Source organism: Budorcas taxicolor, chromosome 11, assembly GCF_023091745.1.
Source record: "Budorcas taxicolor isolate Tak-1 chromosome 11, Takin1.1, whole genome shotgun sequence".
NCBI classification, from domain to species: Eukaryota; Metazoa; Chordata; class Mammalia; order Artiodactyla; family Bovidae; genus Budorcas; species Budorcas taxicolor.
Genome location: NC_068920.1, coordinates 31,442,991 through 31,465,242, shown reverse-complemented (window position 1 = coordinate 31,465,242; position 22,252 = coordinate 31,442,991). Strand labels below are relative to the sequence as shown.

Sequence of the window (22,252 nt, the reverse complement as noted above, 5' to 3'; positions counted from 1 at the left end):
AAAATATTTATGAATTCTTCATATTTCATCAGAGGAGGCAATGGCAACCCACTCCGGTACTCCTGCCTCGAAAATCCAATGGATGGAGGAGCCTGGTGGGCTGCAGTCCTTGGGGTCGCTAAGAGTTGGACACGACTGAGTGGCTTCATTTTCCCTGTTCACTTTCATGCATTGGAGAAGGAAATGGCAACCTACTCCAGCGTTCTTGCCTGGAGAATCCCAGGGATGGGGGATCCTGGTGGGTCACTGTCTATGGGGTCACACAGAGTCGGACATGACTCAAGTGACTTAGCAGCAGCAGCTGCAGCATATTTCATTGGTATTACATCATAATATACCATGTTACAGTCTGTGAAAATAAGTGTAGAAATAAAAAAACTAAATAAAAAGGAAGAATTTTGAAACTCAATTTTCCATGATCAGAAATTAAAGGGAAAATAACATAATAATGAACTAGAAAGGTATTCCTGAGATTTTTTTCAAGCTGACTCTACTTTGAACAATATTTTACAGTAATCCTGGACAGGTTATTCAATTGAATTATTAAATATCTTTGGGGTCAGAGTTCATAAACTCTTTAGCTAAACCATTAGTTACACTATCTGTATAAATTAGAACTCAGACTACTATTTATTTTAATTACTTGCCTCTATGCTTAGAGAAAAAGAAATCATGACATATTGCTTAAAAATGTCCTTTAACTCATATGTGACTTTACATTGACTTTCTTGTGGAGTTCATGCCCTAAATTAAAATCCTTAAAGGGTAGCAGTTTAAGAAAACAGTTTAATTTAAAGTGTAATAATTTTAAAAAATTATTTGTTTTTTGGCTGTGCCATGCAACATGTGGGATCATATTTTCCTGACTAGGGACTGAACCTGTATCTTCTGCACTAGAAGCTTGGAGTCTTAACCACTGGGCCACTAGGGAAGTCCCTAAAACAGTATAATTATATTATTCACATTATGATATGTTAACTTGCAGGGAACACATAGGTAAACATACTTAAGTACTATCCAACTATACAGTGTATGAGTACTTGAGGCAAATTTCTGTATCTGATATTATTCAAGAACACAAAAAATAGATAACAAGTCATTTTTATCAACTGATATTCCAAAACAAATTGAACAATAAAATTCAATGGACAGTGTTCCATTTATTCAAGTTTTCCTTATATTATGTAAGAATGCATTGTTTAACATGACTTACTGGGCTTATCCATTTATTATTCTTTTATACAGTTCCTTTAGTTTCACAGATAGTAAATACTCTGACAAGCAGTATAAAACCACATCTCCCGTTTCTCATTGCCTGTTGATTTATGCCTGAGAAGAGTTCGCTAGACTTCTTCAAGTCACTGACTCCTTGAAATCACCCTCCTCAAGGCCCCCTTTACTTCCTTGTTCCTCAAAGTATAGATCAGTGGATTTAGCATAGGAGTGACCACATTGTACATTATGGCACTGACCTGATCCTGGTCCATGGAGCTACTTGAGGCAGGATGAATGTAAACAAAGACACCAGGGACGTGGAAAAGAACAACTACCAAGAAATGGGAGGCACACGTAGACAGTGCTTTATGTAGCGTGCTGCAAGAATGGGTCTTGAAGAAAAGATAGATAATAATATAGAAATAGGACAGGAATGTTAGAAAGCATGAACCCGTGGCAATGGTGCCAGTGACAGTATTGAGCAGCCGCTGGTTGAGCTCAGTGTTCCCACAGGCCAACTCCAGCAATGGCTTCATATCACAGATGAAGTGATGGATATGGTTGGAACCACAGAAGTTTAAGCGAGAGGTCATTACTGAGTGCAGCAGGGCATGGAAAAAACCAATGATCCAGACAGTGACAGCCATCTGGATACAGACTTGAGGATTCATGATCAGAGTATAATGAAGTGGTTTGCAGATAGCCACAAAGCGGTCAAAGCCCATCACGGCCAGCAACATGGCCTCTGTGCTGCCCATGAAGTGGAAGAAATGAAGCTGGCTTATGCATCCCGAGAAAGTAATTGCTCTGTGTGAAGAGAGGACGTTCTCCATCATCTTTGGCAGACTCGCTGTGGAGAAGCAGATATCCACACATGACAGGTTTCCCAGGAAAAAATACATAGGAGAATGGAGTCTTGGATCAGAGATGACAACCCTCAGGATGGCTCCATTCGCAGTCAGATTGACAATGTAAATTGCAAGGAAAACCACAAAGAGAACAGGCTGCAGTACTTGGATGTCTGTCACTGGCAGGAGGAGAAATTCAGTGACTGAGGTTCGATTCAGCATCACTTGAAAGAAAAGACAAAATAACGTGGAATGTGATCTCTGATGTGAACCAGAGTCCTCCTGCTGAGAATTTTCTCACCGAGACAATAACATTTTGAGGGAGAGCATTGCTATTTAAATAGTCCCAGCATCACAGGTTGTACGATATTTGGACCACTAGATTATTAAATAGTAAAGTTACATGGTGTTTGTGGACCGTTACTCAAACACTTTTTAAAAATTAATCAATGTTTTTCTTTCTTCCACGAATTCAGAGCATGTTGCCAGCCTACCATCTTCTCTAATAACACTTGTGTTTTATCATCCTAAGATCTAACAGAGGGTAAATTTTTAAATACTCCACTTCGCTGCTTTAACTTAGCAAATAAGAACTCATTTGATTTACTTAAGAGCAATCAACAATGAGAGAACAGTAAGAGCTCTAAGGAAATTGAAACAGAGATGCAAACCGTGGAATGCTTTCTATAATAAGGAAACATTTTAAGTTTGGGAAATCCTTGAAAGGAGAAGAAAAAGATTTGATGTGACTAGAATTCAAAAGTGAATTGCGTAGGGAACATTTCTAGCAGTCCCCTGGGATTCTCACCCTTATAGCTAGAAAAAATTTTGAGTAAATATCTAACCATTAATTCACCTTTATTGAAGGCTAGCTTCCAGGTATTCCAAGTAGCTTTCCTGGATAACCATGTATGTTTTGTATATTATTAAACTTTATCACTCCTGCTTAAGAGAGGCATGATATGCCAGACATCATTTTTGGTTCTCTACCCTCAAAACAAAACTGTTTAAAAAATCCTTGGGGAAGAGAACCATTTCCTAACATCTAAAGATAATAGTAAACAGACTTTATGTACCAAATGATTTATTTCACTGCATCCTGAATATTTAAAAATCACATATTTACTCTGGAGAACACTTAGAGAAAGGCAATAAAAATGTACATAGTAAAGAGCCTTCATAATCCACAAACACAATGGGGAGTGTTTCCTATCATAAGATAGGAAACTAGCCCTGAATCCTGGGCATTCAACTTTAATACTAGCAAGAAGATAGACAATAAGTGCAACTCTTGAGCTTGTCTCCTGGCTCATTCTCATACCTGTTTGAGTGTTCAAATTCACTGCTAAGAAAGCTTACCAGGCTGACACTCCTGTAAAGTAAATAATAGAAAAACATTAAGAGAAATAAAGAGTAAAAACGTATTTGAAGTGACAACTTATATTGAGACTGAGTATATAAGCTCTTCATCTTCCCAAACCTCTTCTTTCTGAAATTCTGCCTGTCTTTTATGTTGCACAGATCTTCAGACAAACCCTGAGAGAGAATGTCCCTGGGGTTTGGGAGGATCTTTCTATACCTGCAGTATGACAGAATTCTCCTTGGGGAAGTCCTATCTTGAGTTCTATTTTTGTTTTTCCCATCATTCCTATTTTCTTTCCTTACTGTACTTCTTTCCTAGTTTAAGAATCACAGACAGTATAGGTCTCAATGGCCTACATTTTTATTTTTCCCCCAAACTTTAAACTTCCTATTTTTAATTGGAGTATAGCCAATTAACAATGTTGTGGTAGTTTCTCAAGAAGAGTGAAGAGACTCAGGTCATAGATGGAAATGTATCCATTCTTCCCTTCCAAATTCCCCTTGCATCCTGGCCAGCACATAACACTGAGAGAGTTCCATGTGCTATACAATGGGTTCTTGTTGGTTATACATTTTAAATATAGCAGTGTGTACACGGCAATACCAAAATCCCTAACTACCCCTTCCCCTGGCACCTGTAAGTTCCTTTTCTAAGTCTGTGAGCTTTTTTCTGTGCCACAAGTAAGTTCATTTGTACCATTTCCTTTGAGAGTCCACATACAAAGGATGTCATGTGATATTTCTCCTTCTCTGACTGACTTCACTTAGTATTGTACTCTCTAAAATTATCTTTCACTTCCTGGGACAGAGGTATGGATACCAAAGTTCTCACCTTGGGGACTGCACTCTGAAAATTCTGTATAAAATGGAAGGAAATTGGGCAATGACAGTTAAGGAATGAGCGCAAGTCACATGCTATTGATCTGCACAGAAAGATGATTGTCATTTAGGTATTCTACTCGTTTATTACTGTGGTTCTATGGAATACAAAAGAGAGGAATGACGAGAAGCGGTATTGCTTTTGTTCCTTCTGAGTCTGACTCTTCACTGTTGGTGTTTTTTTAAAAAATTTTATTTGTTTATGTTTTGCCGCAGTGAGTCTTCACTGCTATGCATGGCCTTTCTCCAGCTGTGGTGAGCCCAGGCTACTCCCTAATTGTGGTGCACGGGCTTCTCATTGTGGTGGTGTCTCGGGTTGCAGAGCATGGATTCTAGAGGATGGGGGCTTCAGTAGTTGTGGTTCGAAGGCTCTAGAGCTTGGGATCAAGAGTTGTGATGCACAGGATTAGCTGCTAAGCAGCGTATAAGATCTTCCTGGACCAGTAATCAAACCTGTGTTCCCCTGCATTGGCAGGCAGATTCTTAACCACTGGACCACCAGGACTCTCCTACTGTTGGTATTAACACTCAAATATTTTCTTTTATTTTGGTATCTCAGACCTCACACTTCTCCCCCCAGGCTGATATCTCCAATGTGTGTCTTCTTCACTTCTTGCTCTCTGCTTTAGTAGTAGTATTGTATCTACTTCATCCAAGGAATATCTATATGCAGTCCAACATCTATCCAAGCTTTCTAATTACCATTACAAATGCAATGTACTTTGTCCACCTTTCAATTGTGTCTCATTTTTGCTGAAGTTCATAATATATTCATCACATTAATAATTTCTTAATTATTAATTTCATCAGCAGCTTAATAGGCTCACTGTCTCTACCCTCTATTACTAACGCCAATGCCATCAGCATCCATGCAGTTTAATTAAATAGGAATTTAACCATCTGTGTTTAGGGTGACAGCATGTCATAAAGCAATAGGTAACCATGTGCTCCTCTACAGTTTACAGCCTCTACGAAGCTTGGATTATGTCAAAAATTCTGTTCAATAGAAATTCTGTCTGAGATAGTGCAGGATGTAAGATGCCTTCTCCTACCCACATTCTTTTATAAACAAAATTGGAATCAAGAGACCAAAGAAGGTAGAGTTGGAAGATGGAAGAACCATGTGAGTAAGGTTAGAACCAAATTTCTTGGGTTTACAAAAGTGAACGTAAAAAATTTCAGGAGTCCGTCTGTGACCTCAAAATATCCTTTTATAGTCTTGTCTTATCTGTCTGTATCTCTCTTTTATTTATTTATTATTCCTACTTTTTATTTATTGACTGTTACCTGTTTTGTAGGATATTAGTTCCCCAACCAGGGATTGAACCTGTGCCTTCAGCAGGGAAAATATGGAGTCCTAAATACTGGACCCCGGGGAATTCTGTATCTCTAAATAGTTGTAAGTATTGGCACCCACCATGGTTTCAGATTCAGTGGCACTTAGAAAGTGAAGAACATAGTAATTCTTCTCTGTTAGCCTCCAAATATACTTCAGCAATTACTATTTAATAACTTTCACTTAGTATAGCTTGGTGACAGGTAAGGAAAGCAAGACAAATTTTTGAGGAATTCTGTATATTTCACTGGAATTACATCATATTATATCACATTACAAATTGTGAAAATAAGTATAGAAATCAAAGAACAAAATAAATGATAGGGAAAGTTTAGAAACTCAATATCCATGACCAAAAATTGAGGGCAAAATAACATGCTAAAGCTAAAAATGTATTCCTGAGATTTTTTTCAAACTGACTATCCTTTTGACAATATTTTACAGGAATCTTTAACAGGTTGTCAGTTGACTTATAATACATCTTTGCAGTCAGAGTTCACAAAACTCTTTAGATAAACCATTGGTTACAGTACCTCTGTTAACTAGAACTAATGGCAATATTTGTTTTAATTTCTTGCCTCCCTGCTGAGAGAAAAAGAAATCACGACATACTGATTAAAAATGTCCTTTCACTCATGTGTGAGTTAATATTTACTTTTCCATTTGTGCCCATGATCCTAAGTTCAAATCTTTAAAATATAATGGCATAATAATTTTATTGTTCACATTATAATATGTTAACTTGCAGGAAACACACAGATAAACTGGCCTAAGCACTTTCCAGCTATACAATATATGAGTAACTGAGCCAAATTTCTGTACCTGATTTTATTCAAGAGCACAAACATGACAGATCAGTTGTATCAACCAATATCTCCCAAACAAATTCAACTTTAAGATCCATGAATAGTATACATTTGTTCAAATTTCCTTTATATTCCCTAGAAATGCACTGTTTAACACAACTTTCTGGGCTTTTTCATTTATTTTTTCTTTATACCATTCTCTCTGTTTTATAAGCTTCTCAGGTGGGACTAGTGGTAAACCCACCTGCTAATGCAGGGGACATAAGAGATGTGGGTTCAATCCCTGAGTCGGGAAGAACCCCGGAGGAGGAAATGGCTACCCACTCCAGTATTCTTGCCTGGAGAATCCCATGGACAAAGGAGCCCGATAAGCTAGAGTCCAAGGGTCGCAAAGAGTCAGACATGATTGAAGCAACTTAGCACACGTGGACTCTGTTTTACAAAGAGTAAACAATTTGAGAAGCAGTATAAACTTGCTATCTCCAGTTTTCATTACCTATTTATTTATGCCTCTGAAGAGTTCTTCAGATATCTTCAAGTCAGAGCCTCCTTCACATCACCCTCCTCAAGGCCCCTTTTATTTCCTTGTTCCTCAAAGTATAGATCAGTGGATTTAGCATAGGAGTGATCACATTGATATAATGGCAATGATCTGATCCTGGTCCATGGAGCTACTTGAGGCAGGATGAATGTAAACAAAAACAACAGAAAAGAACAACTACCAAGAAATGGGAGGCACAAGCAGACAGTGCTTTATGAAGCATGCTGCAAGAATGGGTCTTGACCAGAAACTATAAAACTCCTAGAGGAGAACATAGGCAAAACACTCTCAGACATAAATCACAGCAGGATCCTCTATGATCCACCTCCCAGAATTCTGGAAATAAAAGCAAAAATAAACAAATGGGATCTAATTAAAATTAAAAGCTTCTGCACAACAAAGGAAAATATAAGCAAGGGGAAAAGACAGCCTTCGGAATGGGAGAAAATAATAGCAAATGAAGCAACTGACAAACAACTAATCTCAAAAATATGCAAGCAACTTATGCAGCTCAATTCCAGAAAAATAAACGACCCAATCAAAAAATGGGCCAAAGAACTAAATAGACATTTCTCCAAAGAAGACATACGGATGGCTAACAAACACATGAACAGATGCTCAACATCACTCATTATTAGAGAAATGCAAATCAAAACCACAATGAGGTACCACTTCACACCAGTCAGAATGTCTGCGATCCAAAAATCTGCAAGCAATAAATGCTGGAGAGGGTGTGGAGAAAAGGGAACCCTCCTACACTGTTGGTGGGAATGCAAACTAGTACAGCCACTATGGAGAACAGTGTGGAGATTCCTTAAAAAATTGCAAATAGAACTGCCTTATGACCCAGCAGTCCCACTGCTGGGCATACACACCGAGGAAACCAGAATTGAAAGAGACACATGTACCCCAATGTTCATCGCAGCGCTGTTTATAATAGCCAGGACATGGAAACAACCTAGATGTCCATCAGCAGATGAATGGATAAGAAAGCGGTGGTACATATACACAATGGAGTATTACTCAGCCATTAAAAAGAATTCATTTGAATCAGTTCTGATGAGATGGATGAAACGAGCCAATTATACAGAGTGAAGTAAGCCAGAAAGAAAAACACCAATACAGTATACTAACACATATATACAGAATTTAGAAAGATGGCAATGACGACCCTGTATGCAAGACAGCAAACAAGACACAGATGTGTATAACAGACTTTTGGACTCAGAGGGAGAGGGAGAGGGTGGGATGATTTGGGAGAATGGCATTGTAACATATATACTATCATGTAAGAATCGAATCGCCAGTCTATGTCCGACGCAGGATACAGCATGCTTGGGGCTGGTGCACGGTGATGAACCAGAGAGATGTGATGGGGAGGGAGGTGGAAGAGGGGTTCATGTTTGGGATCGCATGTACACCTGTGGTGGATTCATGTCAATGTATGGCAAAACCAATACAGTATTGTAAAGTAAAATAAAGTAAAAATAAAAATTAAAAAAAAAATAAAATGAAATTAAAAAATAAAAACAATCTATTCTTAGAAATTAAAAAAAAAAAAGACACATGTACCCCAATGGTCATTGCAGTACTATTTACAATAGCTAGGACACAGAAGCCAACTAGATGTCCATTGACAGATGAATGGAGAAAGAAGTTGTGGTACACATACACAATGGAATATTACTCAGCCATAAAAAGGAACATATTTGAGTCAGTTCTAACGAGATGGATGAACCTAGAGCCTATTATACAGAGTGAAGTAAGTCATAAAGAGAAAGACAAATATCATATATTAACATATATATGGAATCTAGAAAGATGGTAGTGATGAACAACAACAACAAAAAAGAATGGGTCTTTAACTAAGATAGATAATAATATAGAAATAGCACAGGAATGTTAGAAAGAATGAGCCCATGGCAATGGTGCCTGTGACAGTATTGAGCAGCCACTCATTGAGCTCAACGTCCCCACAGGCCAACTCCAGCAATGGCTTAACATCACAGAAGAAGTGGTGAATACGGTTGGAACCACAGAAGTTTAAGCGAGAGGTCATTGCTGAGTGCAGCAGGGCATGGAAAAAACCAATGATCCAGACAGTGACAGCCATCTGGATACAGACTTGATGATTTATGATAAGAATATAATGAAATGGTTTGCAGATAGCCACAAAGTGGTCAAAGCCCATCATGGCTAGCAACACGGACTCTGTGCTGCCCAGGAAATGGGAGAAATGAAGCTGGCTAATGCATACCAAGAAAGAAATTGCTTTGTGTGTAGAGAGAAAGTTCTCCAGCTGGAATACAGACATCCAGACTTGACAGGTTTCCCAGGCAAAAATACATAGGAGAATGGAGTCTTGGATCAGAGATGACAACCATCAGGATGGCTCCTTTTCCAGCCAAGCTGACGATGTAAGTTGCAAGGAAAATCACAAAAAGAACAGGCTTCAGTTCTTGCATGTCTGTCACTCCCAGGAGAAATTCAGTGACCGAGGTTTGTTTCAGCATCACTTGAAAGAAAAGACAAAATAACATATGGAATACTATCTCTGATGGGAACCAGTGTCCCACAACTGAGGATTTTCCCATCTAGATAATAATATTTTGAGGTAGACCAGTGGTGCTTTAAATAGTCTCAGCAGCACAGATTATACAATATTTGGACCACTAGATTATTAAATATTAACATTATATGCCATTTATGGACTGTTACTCAAACACTTTTGTTTTTATTTGACATATCTTTTCAAATATATATATATATATATATATATATATATATATATATATATACATCCTTTCAAGAGAAAATTTTTTTCTTTTTTCCAGGGATTCAGAGCAAATTGCCAGCTTACCAATCTTATCTGGTAAAGACTTGTCTTTTATCATCCTAAGATATAACAGAGGGTAAATTATTAAGCTCTGCACCACACTACTGTCCCTTGACTTAGTAAAAAAGCATTTGAAGGGTTTTTAACCTAAGAAAAATTGACTGTGAGGGGATAATAAGAGCTATAAAGAACTCTGAATGGAGATGTAAACATTAGAGTGCTTTCTATTAAAAGGAATCATTCAATATTTGGGAAGGCCATGAAAGGAGAAGACAAAGATATGATGTGACTAGAATAAAAAAGTGAATTTAGTAGGGAACATTTCTAGAAATCCCATGAGATTATCACCTTTAAATGTAGTGAGGATTTTGAGAAATTATTTAATGTTAATATGGTGTTGGAGAAGACTCTTGAGAGTCCCTTGGACTGCAAGGAGATCCAACAAGTTCATTCTGAAGGAGATCAGCCCTGGGATTTTTTTGGAAGGAATGATGCTAAAGCTGAAACTCCAGTACTTTGGCCACCTCATGCGAAGAGTTGACTCATTGGAAAAGACTGATGCTGGGAGGGATTGGGGGCAGGAGGAGAAGGGGACGACAGAGGATGAGATGGCTGGATGGCATCACTGACTCGATGGAGGTGAGTCTGAGTGAACTCCGGGAGTTGGTGATGGACAGGGAGGGCTGGTGTGCTGCAATTCATGGGTCGCAAAGAGTCGGACATGACTGAGCGACTGAACTGAACTGAAGGCACGTTTATTGAAGGCTGGCTTAAAGGAATTAAGAGTAACTTTCCTTGATAGCCATGTATATATTGGATATAGTTAAAGTCTAAAGAGTGGTCCAAAATCACAGGAAAAGTGGGGAATTTCTTGATTAGTATAGAATAAGAGCTGGGATAGCTTTACCCTCTGAGCCACCAAGGAAGTCCATTGTAAAGCAATGATATTCTAATTAAAACACATTGTAAAGCAATTACATGAGTCAGTGATGCCATCCAGCCATCTCATCCTCTGTTGTCCCCTTCTCCTCCTGCCTTCAATCTTTCCCAGCATCAGGGTCTTTTCCAATGACTCAGTTCTTTGCATCAGGTGGCCAAAGTATTGGAGTTTCAGCTTCAGCATCAGTCCTTCCAATGAATATTCAGGACTGATTTCCTTTAGGATTGACAAGCTTGATCTCCCTGCAGTTACAGGGACTCTCAAGGGTCTTCTTCAATGCCACAGTTTAAAAGCATCAATTCTTTGGTGCTCAGCTTTCTTTATAGTCCAACTCTCACATCCATACATGATTACTCGAAAAATCATAGCTTTGACTAGACAGACCTTTGTTGGCAAAGTAATGTCTCTGATTTTTAATATGCTGCCTAAGTTGATCATAGCTTTTCTTGCAAGAAGCAACTGTCTTTTAATTTCATGGTTGCAGTCACCATGTGCAGTGATTTTGGAGGCCCTCAAAATAAAATCTTTTACTGTTTCCATTGTTTCCCCATCTATTTGCCATGAAGCAATGGGACCGGATGCCATGATCTTAGTTTTTTGAATGTTGAGTTTTAAACCAAGTTTCTCGCTCTCCTCTTTCACTTTCATCAAGAGGCTCTTTAGTTCTTCTTCACTTTCTGCTATAAGGATGGTGTCATATACACATCTGAGGTTATTGATATTTCTCCTGGAAATCTTGATTCCAGCTTGTGCTTCATCCAGCCCACCATTTCATATGATGTACTCTGCATATAAGTTGAATAGGCAGGGTGACAATATCCATGTACGTTGGATTACATAAAAAATTCTGATCAATAGTAATTCTAGTCTGAGATAGTTCAGGGTATAAAATGCTTTCTCCCCACACATTTTTTTATAAACAAAACTGGAACTGTGGCAAAACCAATACAATATTGTAAAGTAATTAACCTCCAATTAAATAAATTTATATTAAAAAAAAAAAGAGAGACCAAAGAAAGTAGAGTAGGGAGATGGAAGAACTATGTGAGCCAAGTTAGAATCAAATTCTTTGCTTTACAAAAGTGGATGTAAACAGTTTGGATAGTCTGTTTATGAACTCAAAATCTTCTTTTATAACTTTTCAGTCTGTACCTCTATTATTTATTTAGTAGTCTTATTTATTTATTTGTTGGTTGCACTGCATGGCTTGTGGGATCTTAGTTCCTCAACAAGGGGTTGAACCTAGGCCCTTGGCAGCGAAAGTGCAGAATGCTAACCACTGGACACCTGGGAATCCTATATCTTTAAATAGTTGGAAATGCCAGTATCCACTATAGTTTCAGGTCCAGTGACACTTCATGGAACATAGAAAGTGAGGAACATAGTAATTCTTGTCTATTAGCTCCAAAAATACTTCAGCAAAGAAAGCTGGGCACTGAAGAATTGATGCTTTTGAACTGTTGTGTTGGAGAGGACTCTTGAGAGTCCCTTGGACTGCAAGGAGATCCAACTAGTCCATCCTAAAGGAAATCAGCCCTGAATATTCATCGGAAGGACTGATGCTGAAGCTGAAAGTCCAATACTTTGGCTACCCGATGTGAAGAACTGACTCATTGGAAAAGACCCTGAAGCTGGGAAAGAATGAGGGCAGGAGGAGAAGGGGACAACAGAGGATGAGATGATTGGATGGCATCACTGACTCAATGGACATGAGTTTGAGCAAGCTTCGGGAGCTGGTGATGGACAGGGAAGCCTAGCTTGCTGCAGTCCATGGGGTCGCAAAGAGTTGGATATGACTAAGCGATTGAATTGAACTAAATTACTATTTGATAGCTTTCACTTAGTATAAATTTGGTGATAGGTAAGGAAAACAAACTTGATGAATTCTTCATATTTCACTGGTATCATATCATATTCTATGACATTACAATCTGAGAAAATAAGTATAGATATCAAAAACAAAATAAATAATAAGGAAGAATTTTGAAGCTCAATTTTCTATGACCAGAAATTGAGGGGAAAATAACATATCAGTGAGCAAGAAAGATATTCCTGAGATTTTTTTTCACACTGCCTCCATTTTTAGCAATATTTTATGGTAATCTTTGACAGGTTGTCCATTTGAATTATAAAGTATCTTTGGAGTCAGACTTCACAGTTTATCTCTGTTAATTTGTACTCAAAGTATTATTGTTTTAATTACTTACTTGCTTCCTTGTTTGGAGAAAAAGAAATCATGATATACTGCTTAAGAATTTCCCTTAACTCATATATGAGTTAACTTTTGTTTTTCTAGTTGAGTAACCATAGCCCTACCCTCAAATTCTTAAAATAAAACAGCATAATAACTTTATTTTCACCTTATAATATGTTAATTTACAGGAAACATGCAGATTAACAAGCCTCAGTATTATCCAACTATGCATATTTGAGGCAAATTTCTGTATCTGATTTTATTCAAGAACATACAAGAATATGTAAACAAATTGTTTTATCAACTTATATCCCCCACACAAATTCAACATTAAAATTTCAAGGGGGATTCCCTAGTGGCCAGTGGTAAAGAATCTGCCTGCCAATGCAGGAGACACCAGTTTGATCCCTGATCCAGGTAGATCCCACATTCCATGGAGCGGTTAAGCCCATTTGCCACAACAGGAGAAGCCACTGCACAGAGACAGCTGAGCACTGTGAATAGAGAGAAGCCCCCACTCGCCAAAACCAGAGAAAAGGCTGCCACAGCAATGAAGACTCAGCACAGCCAAAAAAGAAAAAAATGTTTTGTGGATAATGTCCTATTTGTTCAAGTTTCCCTTACATTACCTAGTCGCACACTGTTGGCACAACCAGACTGGACTTTCCCGTTTATTTTTCTTTATATAATGCCTTCTGCTTCACAAACAGTAAATAATTAGAAAAGCAGTATAATTTCACATCCCAACTCTCTCATAGCTTTTTTACTGATGCCTTGGAAGAATTCTTAGATTTCTTAGGGTCAGAGTCTCCTTCTGATCGCCCTCCTTAAAGCCCCCTCTACTTCCTTGTTCCTCAAAGTATAGATCAGTGGATTTAGTACAGGAGTGACCACACTGTACATAATGGCAATGATCCGTTCTTGGTCCATGGAGCTACCTGTGGCAGGAGGAATGTAAGTGAAGATAACAGAAGCATAGAAAAGAACAACTACCATGAAGTGGGAGGCACACGTGGACAGTGCTTTATGGAGCATGCTGCAAGAATGGGTCTTGAAGAAAAGATAGATAATGATATAGAAATAGGAGAGAAAGGTTAGAGAGAATGGGCCCATGGCAATGGTCCCTGTCACAGAATGAAGTAGCCATTCATTGAGGTCAGTGTTTCCACAGGCCAACTCCAGCAATGGCTTAACATCACAGAAGAAGTGATGGATGTGGTTGGAACCACAGAAGTTTAAGCGAGAGGTCATTATTGAGTGCAGTAGGGCATGGAAAAACCCAATGATCCAGATAGTGACAGCCATCTGGGTACAGACCTGATGATTCATGATGAGAGTGTAATGAAGTGGTTTGCAGATAGCCACAAAGCGGTCAAATGCCATCACGGCCAACAACATGGCCTCTGTGCTGCCTAGGAAGTGGAAGAAATGAAGCTGGCTTATGCATCCCAAGAAAGAAATTGCTTTGTGTGTAGAGAGGAAGTTCTCCAGCATCTTTGGCAGAGTCACCGTGGAGTAGCAGATATCTAGACATGACAGGTTTCCCAGGAAAAAATAGATAGGAGAATGGAGTCTTGAATCAGAGATGACAACCATCAGGATGACTCCATTCCCAGCCACAATGACAATGTAAATTGCAAGGAAAACCCCAAAGAGAACAGGCTGCAGTACTTGGATGTCTGTCACTCCTAGGAGGAGAAATTCGGTGACTGAGGTTTGATTCAGCATCACTTGAAAGAAAAGACAAAATAAGACATGAAATGATATCTCTCAAGGGACCCAGAATCCTGCAGCTGAGGACTTCCCATCTAGACAACAATATTTTGAGGGAGAGCATTGTTGTTTTGGGGCTTACCTGGTGGCTCAATGGTAAAGAAGCAACCTATAAATGCAAGGGACATGGATTCAACTCCTGGGTCAGGAAGAATCCCTGGAGGAGGAAATGGCAACTCTCTCCAGTATTCTTGCCTGGAAAATCCTGTGAACAGGGGAGTCTAGTGGGCTACAGTCTATGGGGTTGCAAAGAGTTGGACATAACTGAGCACATACACAAAGTCTGGGAAATCCATGAGTGGAGAAGAAAAAGATTTGATGTGACCTCAGTAAAAAAGTGAATTAACTAGGAAACATTTCTAGGGATCCCATGGGACATTCATCTTTATAGTTAGAGACTATTTTGAGTAATTATCTCACCTTTATTACACCTTTACTGAAGGCTGGCACCAAAGAATTCAGAGTAGCTTTCCTTAATAACCATGTGTATTTTGTATATTGTTAAACGTTATCACTCCTGCTTAAGATACACATGATATGCCAAAGGTTATTTTTGGTTCTCTACCCACAAAACAAAATTGTATCAAAAATTCATTTGGGGGAAAAAAATCTTTTCCTAACCTTTAAACAAAACAGTAATCAGACTTTCTGTACCAAGTAATTTATTTCACTGCATCTTTTAGAGATTACTCATTTACTTTGATGAATATTTAGAGGTATGCCACTAAAATGTAGGCAGTAGATTGCCTTCAAATCCACCAATACAATGTCCATCATTAAATAAGAAACCAACTCTAAGTCCTTGGTATGTAAATTTAAACCTAACAAGAAATCGGAGACTATGGGCAACTTTGAGCCTGTTTCATTCTCCTACCTGATTCAGTGTTCAAAACTATAGTTAAGAAAGTTGACCAGGTTTACTTCTTACCTTTTTACTTCTTACCTTTTTCAGAAGGTTCACTTCTGAAAAATAAACATTAGAAAGCTATGAAAAATAAAGAATATAAAAATGTTGAAGTGATGGTTTATATTGGGATTATAGTATAAGCTCTTCATATTCCAAAACCTCTTCTCTCTGAAATTTTTCCTTTTGTTTTTGATCCATGGTTCTTTAGATACATAAACTCTGAGAGAGGGTGTCCCCTGGGTTTGAGAGGAGTGTTGTAAGAATAAACAAGTTACCTTTCTATACCTGCAATTTAAGAGAATTCTCCTTGGGGAATTCCTATCTCGAGTTCCATTTTTCTCATTTTTCCTCTTTTCTTTCCTGTTTCTTTCTTAGTTTCAGAACCACAGGCAGTACAATTCTCAGTGGCCTCAAATTTTCTTAAATTATCTTTCATTTCCTGGGACAGAGGTATGGATATACTTTCTCATCTTGGGACCTTCCTTGGAAAAACTATAAAATGGAAGGAAATTGGGCTATGACATTTAAGGCATGAGGGTCAGTCATATTTCTTTAATCCATACTTAAAGATGATTATCTTTAAATATTCCCCTCATTTATTACTGTGGCTCTATGGAAAATAGAGGAATAAGGAAAAGTAGTAGTGCTTTGCTTCTTTTCAATCTGACTTTTCACTGTTGGTATTAACACTAAATTATTTCCTTTAATTTTGGAATTCCCAAGCTCACATTTCCCTCTAGGAGAATGAAGCTGGTCTCTCATTGTGTATCTTTACTTCTTGCTATACCCTTTAGGTAAAAATATTCTATCTGCCTCATCCAAAGGATATCTATATGTGTTCTGACATCTATCCAAGCTTTAATTCCAATTGTAAATGCCATGTCCTTTGTCCATCTTTCTATTGCAAATCACATTTTTTTTTTGCTATGCAGAAGTTCATTGTATATTCATCACATTAATAATTTCTTGTTCTAGTATATGCTATGAATATAATACAAGTGAATAGCAATGATTGTGTGCTCATTGTGTAAGTGATGTTTCTGAGTCTATGTATTTGTATTTCCATCTTTCCTTCTAAATGTGTAAAGTGATGTCAAAAGTGCTGGAGGACTTCCTGCAGAAGGCATTCATCACTATGATTGGTTGCTTGACCCAGTTCTTTATCTTTGGCTCTCTAGGGACAACTGGATGCTCCTGACTAGTGGTCAAGGTATATAATCACTACTGAATAATTGTTACCCTTGCTGCCATTCACTCCCAGACAGTACTTGGGGCTGGTGGGCATAGCCTGGCTCTTTGGCTTCATGGTATATGGCTAGGTTGTGGGCCTGATGGCCTAGCAGAGGTCCAGTGGCCCAATCACATTAGCCAATTTTACTGTGACTTCACGCCTTTGTTAAGACTGGCCTGCTCAGATCCTAGAGTGAGTGATCCAGGTGACAACATTCATTCATTCATTGTGTGGTTATCTCATTATTCCTTTTGGACTGATTCTGATATCTTATGCCTGGATTGTAGTGATTGTATTGGCAGTTCTTGCTGTGGTCAGCAAGAGAAAGGCTCACCTTCATGGTCCTCCTACCTGGCTATAATGTTCACATGCTGTGAAATTCTCATGGTTGTTTACACTACAGTCTCTGCTGCTCAGTCCCCATTCAAGTTTTTCAGTTCAGTTCAGTTCAGCGGCTCAGTCGTGTCCGACTCTTTGAGACCACATGAATCACAGCACGCCAGGCCTCCCTGTCCATCACCAACTCCCAGAGTTCACTCAGACTCACGTCCATCGAGTCAGTGATGCCATCCAGCCATCTCATCCTCGGTCATCCCCTTCTCCTCCTGCCCCCAATCCCTCCTAGCATCAGAGTCTTTTCCAATGAGTCAACTCTTTGCATGAGGTGGCCAAAGTACTGGAGTTTCAGCTTTAGCATCATTCCTTCCAAAGAAATCCCAGGGATGATCTTCAGAATGGACTGGTTGGATCTCCTTGCAGTCCAAGGGACTCTCAAGAGTCTTCTCCAACACCACAGTTCAAAAGCGTCAATTCTTCAGCGCTCAGCTTTCTTCACAGTCCAGCTCACATGACCACTGGAAAAACCGTATTACCCTGCTCTATTTGATGGTCACCACCATCTTGAATCCTCTGATCTACCCTATTTGGAGCACTGAGGAGGCAGCTCTCATAAGGAAACACACACACTTGACTTACAAAGGAGGGTGTTGATATTTTTTTGGGGGAGTGAAGATTTTTCCACTGAGAAGACTTCCAAGAATGTTTGAAAAAACATATCTTTGTCTATTTTCTTGTTCCCCTCTAGTCTTTCTATAGTTCCTCTAAGAGTGAGGCAAGTATGGTAATTTTTGTGTTAGATTAAATTTTTTTATTTTAAATTCTATTATTTCTCTATTAAATAGGTCATGAATATTTTATATAGAAAAACAATGACAAATAGTATCACTAAAAGAAACCTAGAAATACTGTTTATTTATAGCATTGTTTTATGACATCAGAATTGCATTCTATGCATATGTATAAATAACAGCAGTTGGATCATTAAGTTTATAATCCGATGTTCCAGTGAAAACTTTTAGGACAATTCTTTCTCAAGATCAACAAATACATACTGGTTTGGCAGGAAAAAACTGAATGAACTTTGTGGCCAATTCAATGTTTTATTCTTTGGGGCTTTATAATATGGCTAAACATGACATTCTTAAATATTCTTTTGCCATTGGGTTTTTTAGTTGTATTTCATTCTTTCACTGTTGTATTCCACTAGCTGCATTCCATTCTTTCACTAGCATTGTTTATTTCCAGAATTTACTTTAATGTACTCTTCATGGTCTGATTGCAATGTCTAAGTATACAGATACTTTAAGAATATTTAAAGCTGAATGCACTTCACTTATTCATTTTAACTTTTTGCTTTAGTTTTATCTTTTTACTGTAGGTCTTTGTTGGTTGTCTATTTTAAATATAGCGGTGTGTAAATGTCAATCCCATCTGTCCATTGACTGGTGAATGGATAAAGGTGAAGTGGAACATACATTCAATGGAATATTAGCAGCCATTCAAAAGAATGAAATAATGCCATTTGCAGCAAAATGGATGGATCTGGGGATTATCATCCTGAGTGAAGTAAGTCAGCAAAGACAAATATCATATAGTATCACATACAGCCTAAAAAGGATGCTAATGAACTTATTTACAAAACAGAAAGAAACTCACAGACTTAGAGAATGAATTTATGGTTATCAGAGGGGGAAAGTAAGGGAATAGATGGGCAGCTTGGGATTGTCATTTTAACTTTTTATTGTAGAAAATGTCAAACATTCAGAGAAGTAGAGTTGGTAGTGTAATAGACCCTTATGTACCTGTCATCCAGCTTTGACGTCAACGTTTTGCCAGTATTGTGCCTACTATCTGCCATTCCTTTTTTTTTTTCCTGGAAAATTTTAAAGAAAATTTTAGATATTGTGTATATTTTGTGCAGCCAGATTCTTTACTACTGCACCACCTAGGGAGCCCATATATATTGTGCTGTGTAAGTTATGTAATCTTGTATTCCCAGGGCAAATATTTATTATGCTTTCAAATTTATGAAGACATTTTTATCCACCATGCCATGATGATATTTCCCACAATTATCAAGATAGCACAAAAACACAAATTAATAGAACATTCTGAAAAATAAGGCATTAAAAGGGGAATAAGTGCATAGGACCAGTTTCTATTCTCTTACTTATGATGATGATACTGGTGTTACTGATGGGGAGAGAACTGAAGAAGGTAATTAGTAAGGTGACTCTGCTGACAAAAAGATGATATTGACTAAAGCTGATGGTGATGATCTTCATTATTAAACTGGTGATAGAAATGGCAGTAGTGATCAAAATGTTGGTAATGATGGGAATAGATGATCATGTCTCAATAGTATTATCTTTACAAGGAAACTTAAAGAGCAGCTCGTCCAATCAACTCTAAAGAATATTATATATATATAATACACTTAATTATATAATATAATGTAATGTGTATTATACTTCCTTTGACTTCCCTGGTGGCTCAGATGTTAAAGTGTCTGCCTACAATTCAGGAGATCCAGTTTCAATCCCTGGGTCAGGAAGATCTCCTGGAGAAGGAAATGGCAACCCACTCCAGTATTTTTGCCTGGAAAATCCCATGGACGGAGAAGCCTGGTATGCTACAGTCCATGGGGTCGCAAAGAGTTGGACATGACTTCACTTTCACTTTCACTTTGACATATTACTGATATAATGTTTTGAGATAATAATATAGATAATATATATACCTATAGCTGGAATACATATACAAGCTTGCGCCTAGACTGGGACCTGGAAGTTAGTTCTCCAAATTTCTATGTAGTGTTATATCCAATATACCTTATCATACAGTGTGACATGTGAAATCCTTGGTGTTAACTGACTCACTTTATCAGTGTGGTGGTGAAGAGTGTGATTTTTTTTTTTTTCCTCAAACACTTGTTTTTTGGAATTATTCCTAATGCCATGAACTCTCTATGCCTAGAATCCTTTTCAGGGATCTCTTCACTTCCTTATTTCTTAGACTATAAATGAAAGGATTGAGACTGGGGGTTACTAGGGCATACATGACAGCAGCACCCAGCTCCCCAGAGGCATGAGGAGCTGACGGGGACTTCAGGTAGGTGGCAAAGACCGAGCTGTAGAAGAGGATGACCGTGGAGAGGTGGGAGCTGCATGTGGCCAGGGCTTTGTTTTTCCCTTGTGCTGATGGGACCTGAGATACAGCAAGGAAAATATGGGCATAGGAGGTTATGATGCAGAGGAGAGGGCTGATTCCTAAGAGTCCTGTCAGAACCATCATCAGGTCCTCATTGAGGTGGATATCAGAGCAGGAAAGTCTAACGAGTGGTCCAAAATCACAGAAAAAGTGGGGAATTTCTTGATTAGTATAGAATGAGAGCTGGGGTAGCATCAGGGCATGGACAAGAGAGACAGAGTGGGCCACTCCCCATGACCCACCCACCAGCAGTGCACATCTGCAAGGAGTCATTAGGAGTGCATAGTGCAGGGGATGGCAGATGGCAGCGTAATGGTCGATAGCCGTGGCCGTCAAAAGTAGGTTGTCCATATCAGCAAAACTGGGAAGAAATATAACTGGGCCAGGCACTCAGAGATCAGTCCATTACTGGTCCACAAAGTCTCCAGCATTTTGGTGGCTGTGGTGGTAGTGGAGCAGAGGTCGACCAGGGAGAGCTGGCTGAGGAAGAAGTACATGGGGCTGTGGAGGTGGATGTCAGCGCCAATAGCCAGCAGCAGTAGTGAGTTTCCTAAGAGACTCAGCAAGTAGAGGGCCAGGAAGAGACCAAAGAGGAGCTGTGATTTGTCTGGGTCACGGGACAGTCCTGAGAGGACAAAGTCAGGGTTTTTGCTGCAGTTCATTTCAGATCTTGATGGGTTACAGGAAAAGAATCAGCATGAAGAGGATTCACTACAGTTAGCTACTGAAATGTATTGTAGCTAACCTCGATGGTTCTCTTATCAGTTGGTTTCCTTATACCACAAATATGAGGAATGAAGAAAAGAAACTCAATCAGCAATGAGAGGGTCAGAATTTGCACTTTCTGAAGGATGATCTAAGTGAGGAGGCACAAAGATGAGGGAATGAAGGGAACACCCGGAGCTTCCTGGAGTCTTTTTAGGGTGAAAGAGTTCTCTTAGTCTTCGTATTATTGGATGGCATAGGTACTTGTTTATGAATCCGTTTTTATTACAAGAACATAAGGCTACTAAGGCAAAGACTGCATCTCAGTACTTAGCTTAGTACTTGGCACATCATAGGAGCTTGGTGAACACTCCTACCCATCTACACAGTCACTACTCTAGTTTAAGTTATTGTTACTGACTTGAGTCCTGCTAACTTCTGAGCTGCTTGAATAGTCCCACTCTTGCCTCATTCAATATATTCTCCACACTGCCACCAGAGTGATCTTTTCAAAAAAGAAATTCTGATCATGTCTGTTATTTGCTTAAAATCAGATGTCCGGAGAACCTTTGGGCCTGTGAAGGAACAAAAATCCCCACCCTATCTAACAAAGCTCAATCTGTCTTGACCTCGTGATGTCTCAGCAGCTTCACCTTACACTACAGTCCCCTCATTCTTTGCTCGCTAGCCACTCTGGCTGCCTTGCATTTCTTCCTGTGCACTATGTCCCTTTGCTTCATTCTGAGTCAACTCCTGTTCATCCTTTCATAGTCTCAGATCAATTAGTGACTTTCTTAGGAAAAATTTCCCTTACCTCTTTGATTGAGTCAAACCTACTTCTCATATGCTACCACAGGTAGCACCTTCATAGAATTGCTAAAGGTGTCATATGGACAATGTTGTTCATATTTATTTTGTTACAATATTTATTTAAGATATTTAGTTAGTGTTGGACTCTTTCACAGGGCCATATAGTGCATTAAGACAAAAACTGTATCTGGTTTTCTTCTCCCTTGTGTCCCCAGTGTCAGCATCCATGAAACAGTGTTTGTCACAAGATGAATAATAAATTAATTAATCAATAGTGAAGAACGGAGAGGGTCATATGTGTTCTTCCCCAATTGCTGAAA

At 38.7% G+C, this 22,252-nt stretch overlaps 3 protein-coding genes and 1 pseudogene across 3 annotated transcripts; all 4 read right to left on the bottom strand.

The window, feature by feature from the left end:
* Positions 1-1,358: 1,358 nt before the first annotated feature.
* On the bottom strand, positions 1,359-2,303 carry LOC128056271 (olfactory receptor 12D1-like). Its single transcript, XM_052648983.1, has one exon. The coding sequence runs from the start codon at positions 2,283-2,285 to the stop codon at positions 1,359-1,361; it is 927 nt and encodes a 308-aa protein (XP_052504943.1). The 5' UTR covers positions 2,286-2,303.
* A 4,682-nt stretch (positions 2,304-6,985) lies between these two features.
* On the bottom strand, positions 6,986-9,500 carry LOC128056174 (olfactory receptor 12D1-like; annotated as a pseudogene).
* Positions 9,501-13,758: 4,258 nt separating this feature from the next.
* Positions 13,759-14,706, bottom strand: LOC128056283 (olfactory receptor 12D1-like). Its single transcript, XM_052648993.1, has one exon. It carries the CDS (start codon positions 14,683-14,685, stop codon positions 13,759-13,761), a length of 927 nt encoding a protein of 308 aa, XP_052504953.1. The 5' UTR covers positions 14,686-14,706.
* Positions 14,707-20,156: 5,450 nt separating this feature from the next.
* On the bottom strand, positions 20,157-21,079 carry LOC128056606 (olfactory receptor 1N1-like). Its single transcript, XM_052649400.1, is given in 2 exon segments — positions 20,157-20,779; positions 20,782-21,079. Coding segments are annotated over 2 exon segments (921 nt in total).
* Positions 21,080-22,252: the final 1,173 nt, after the last annotated feature.

Bases quoted from the DNA above. Each gene is read 5' to 3' on its own strand.
- LOC128056271 (XM_052648983.1), bottom strand. From the start codon at position 2,285: ATGCTGAATCGAACCTCAGTCACTGAATTTCTCCTCCTGCCAGTGACA.
- LOC128056283 (XM_052648993.1), bottom strand. From the start codon at position 14,685: ATGCTGAATCAAACCTCAGTCACCGAATTTCTCCTCCTAGGAGTGACA.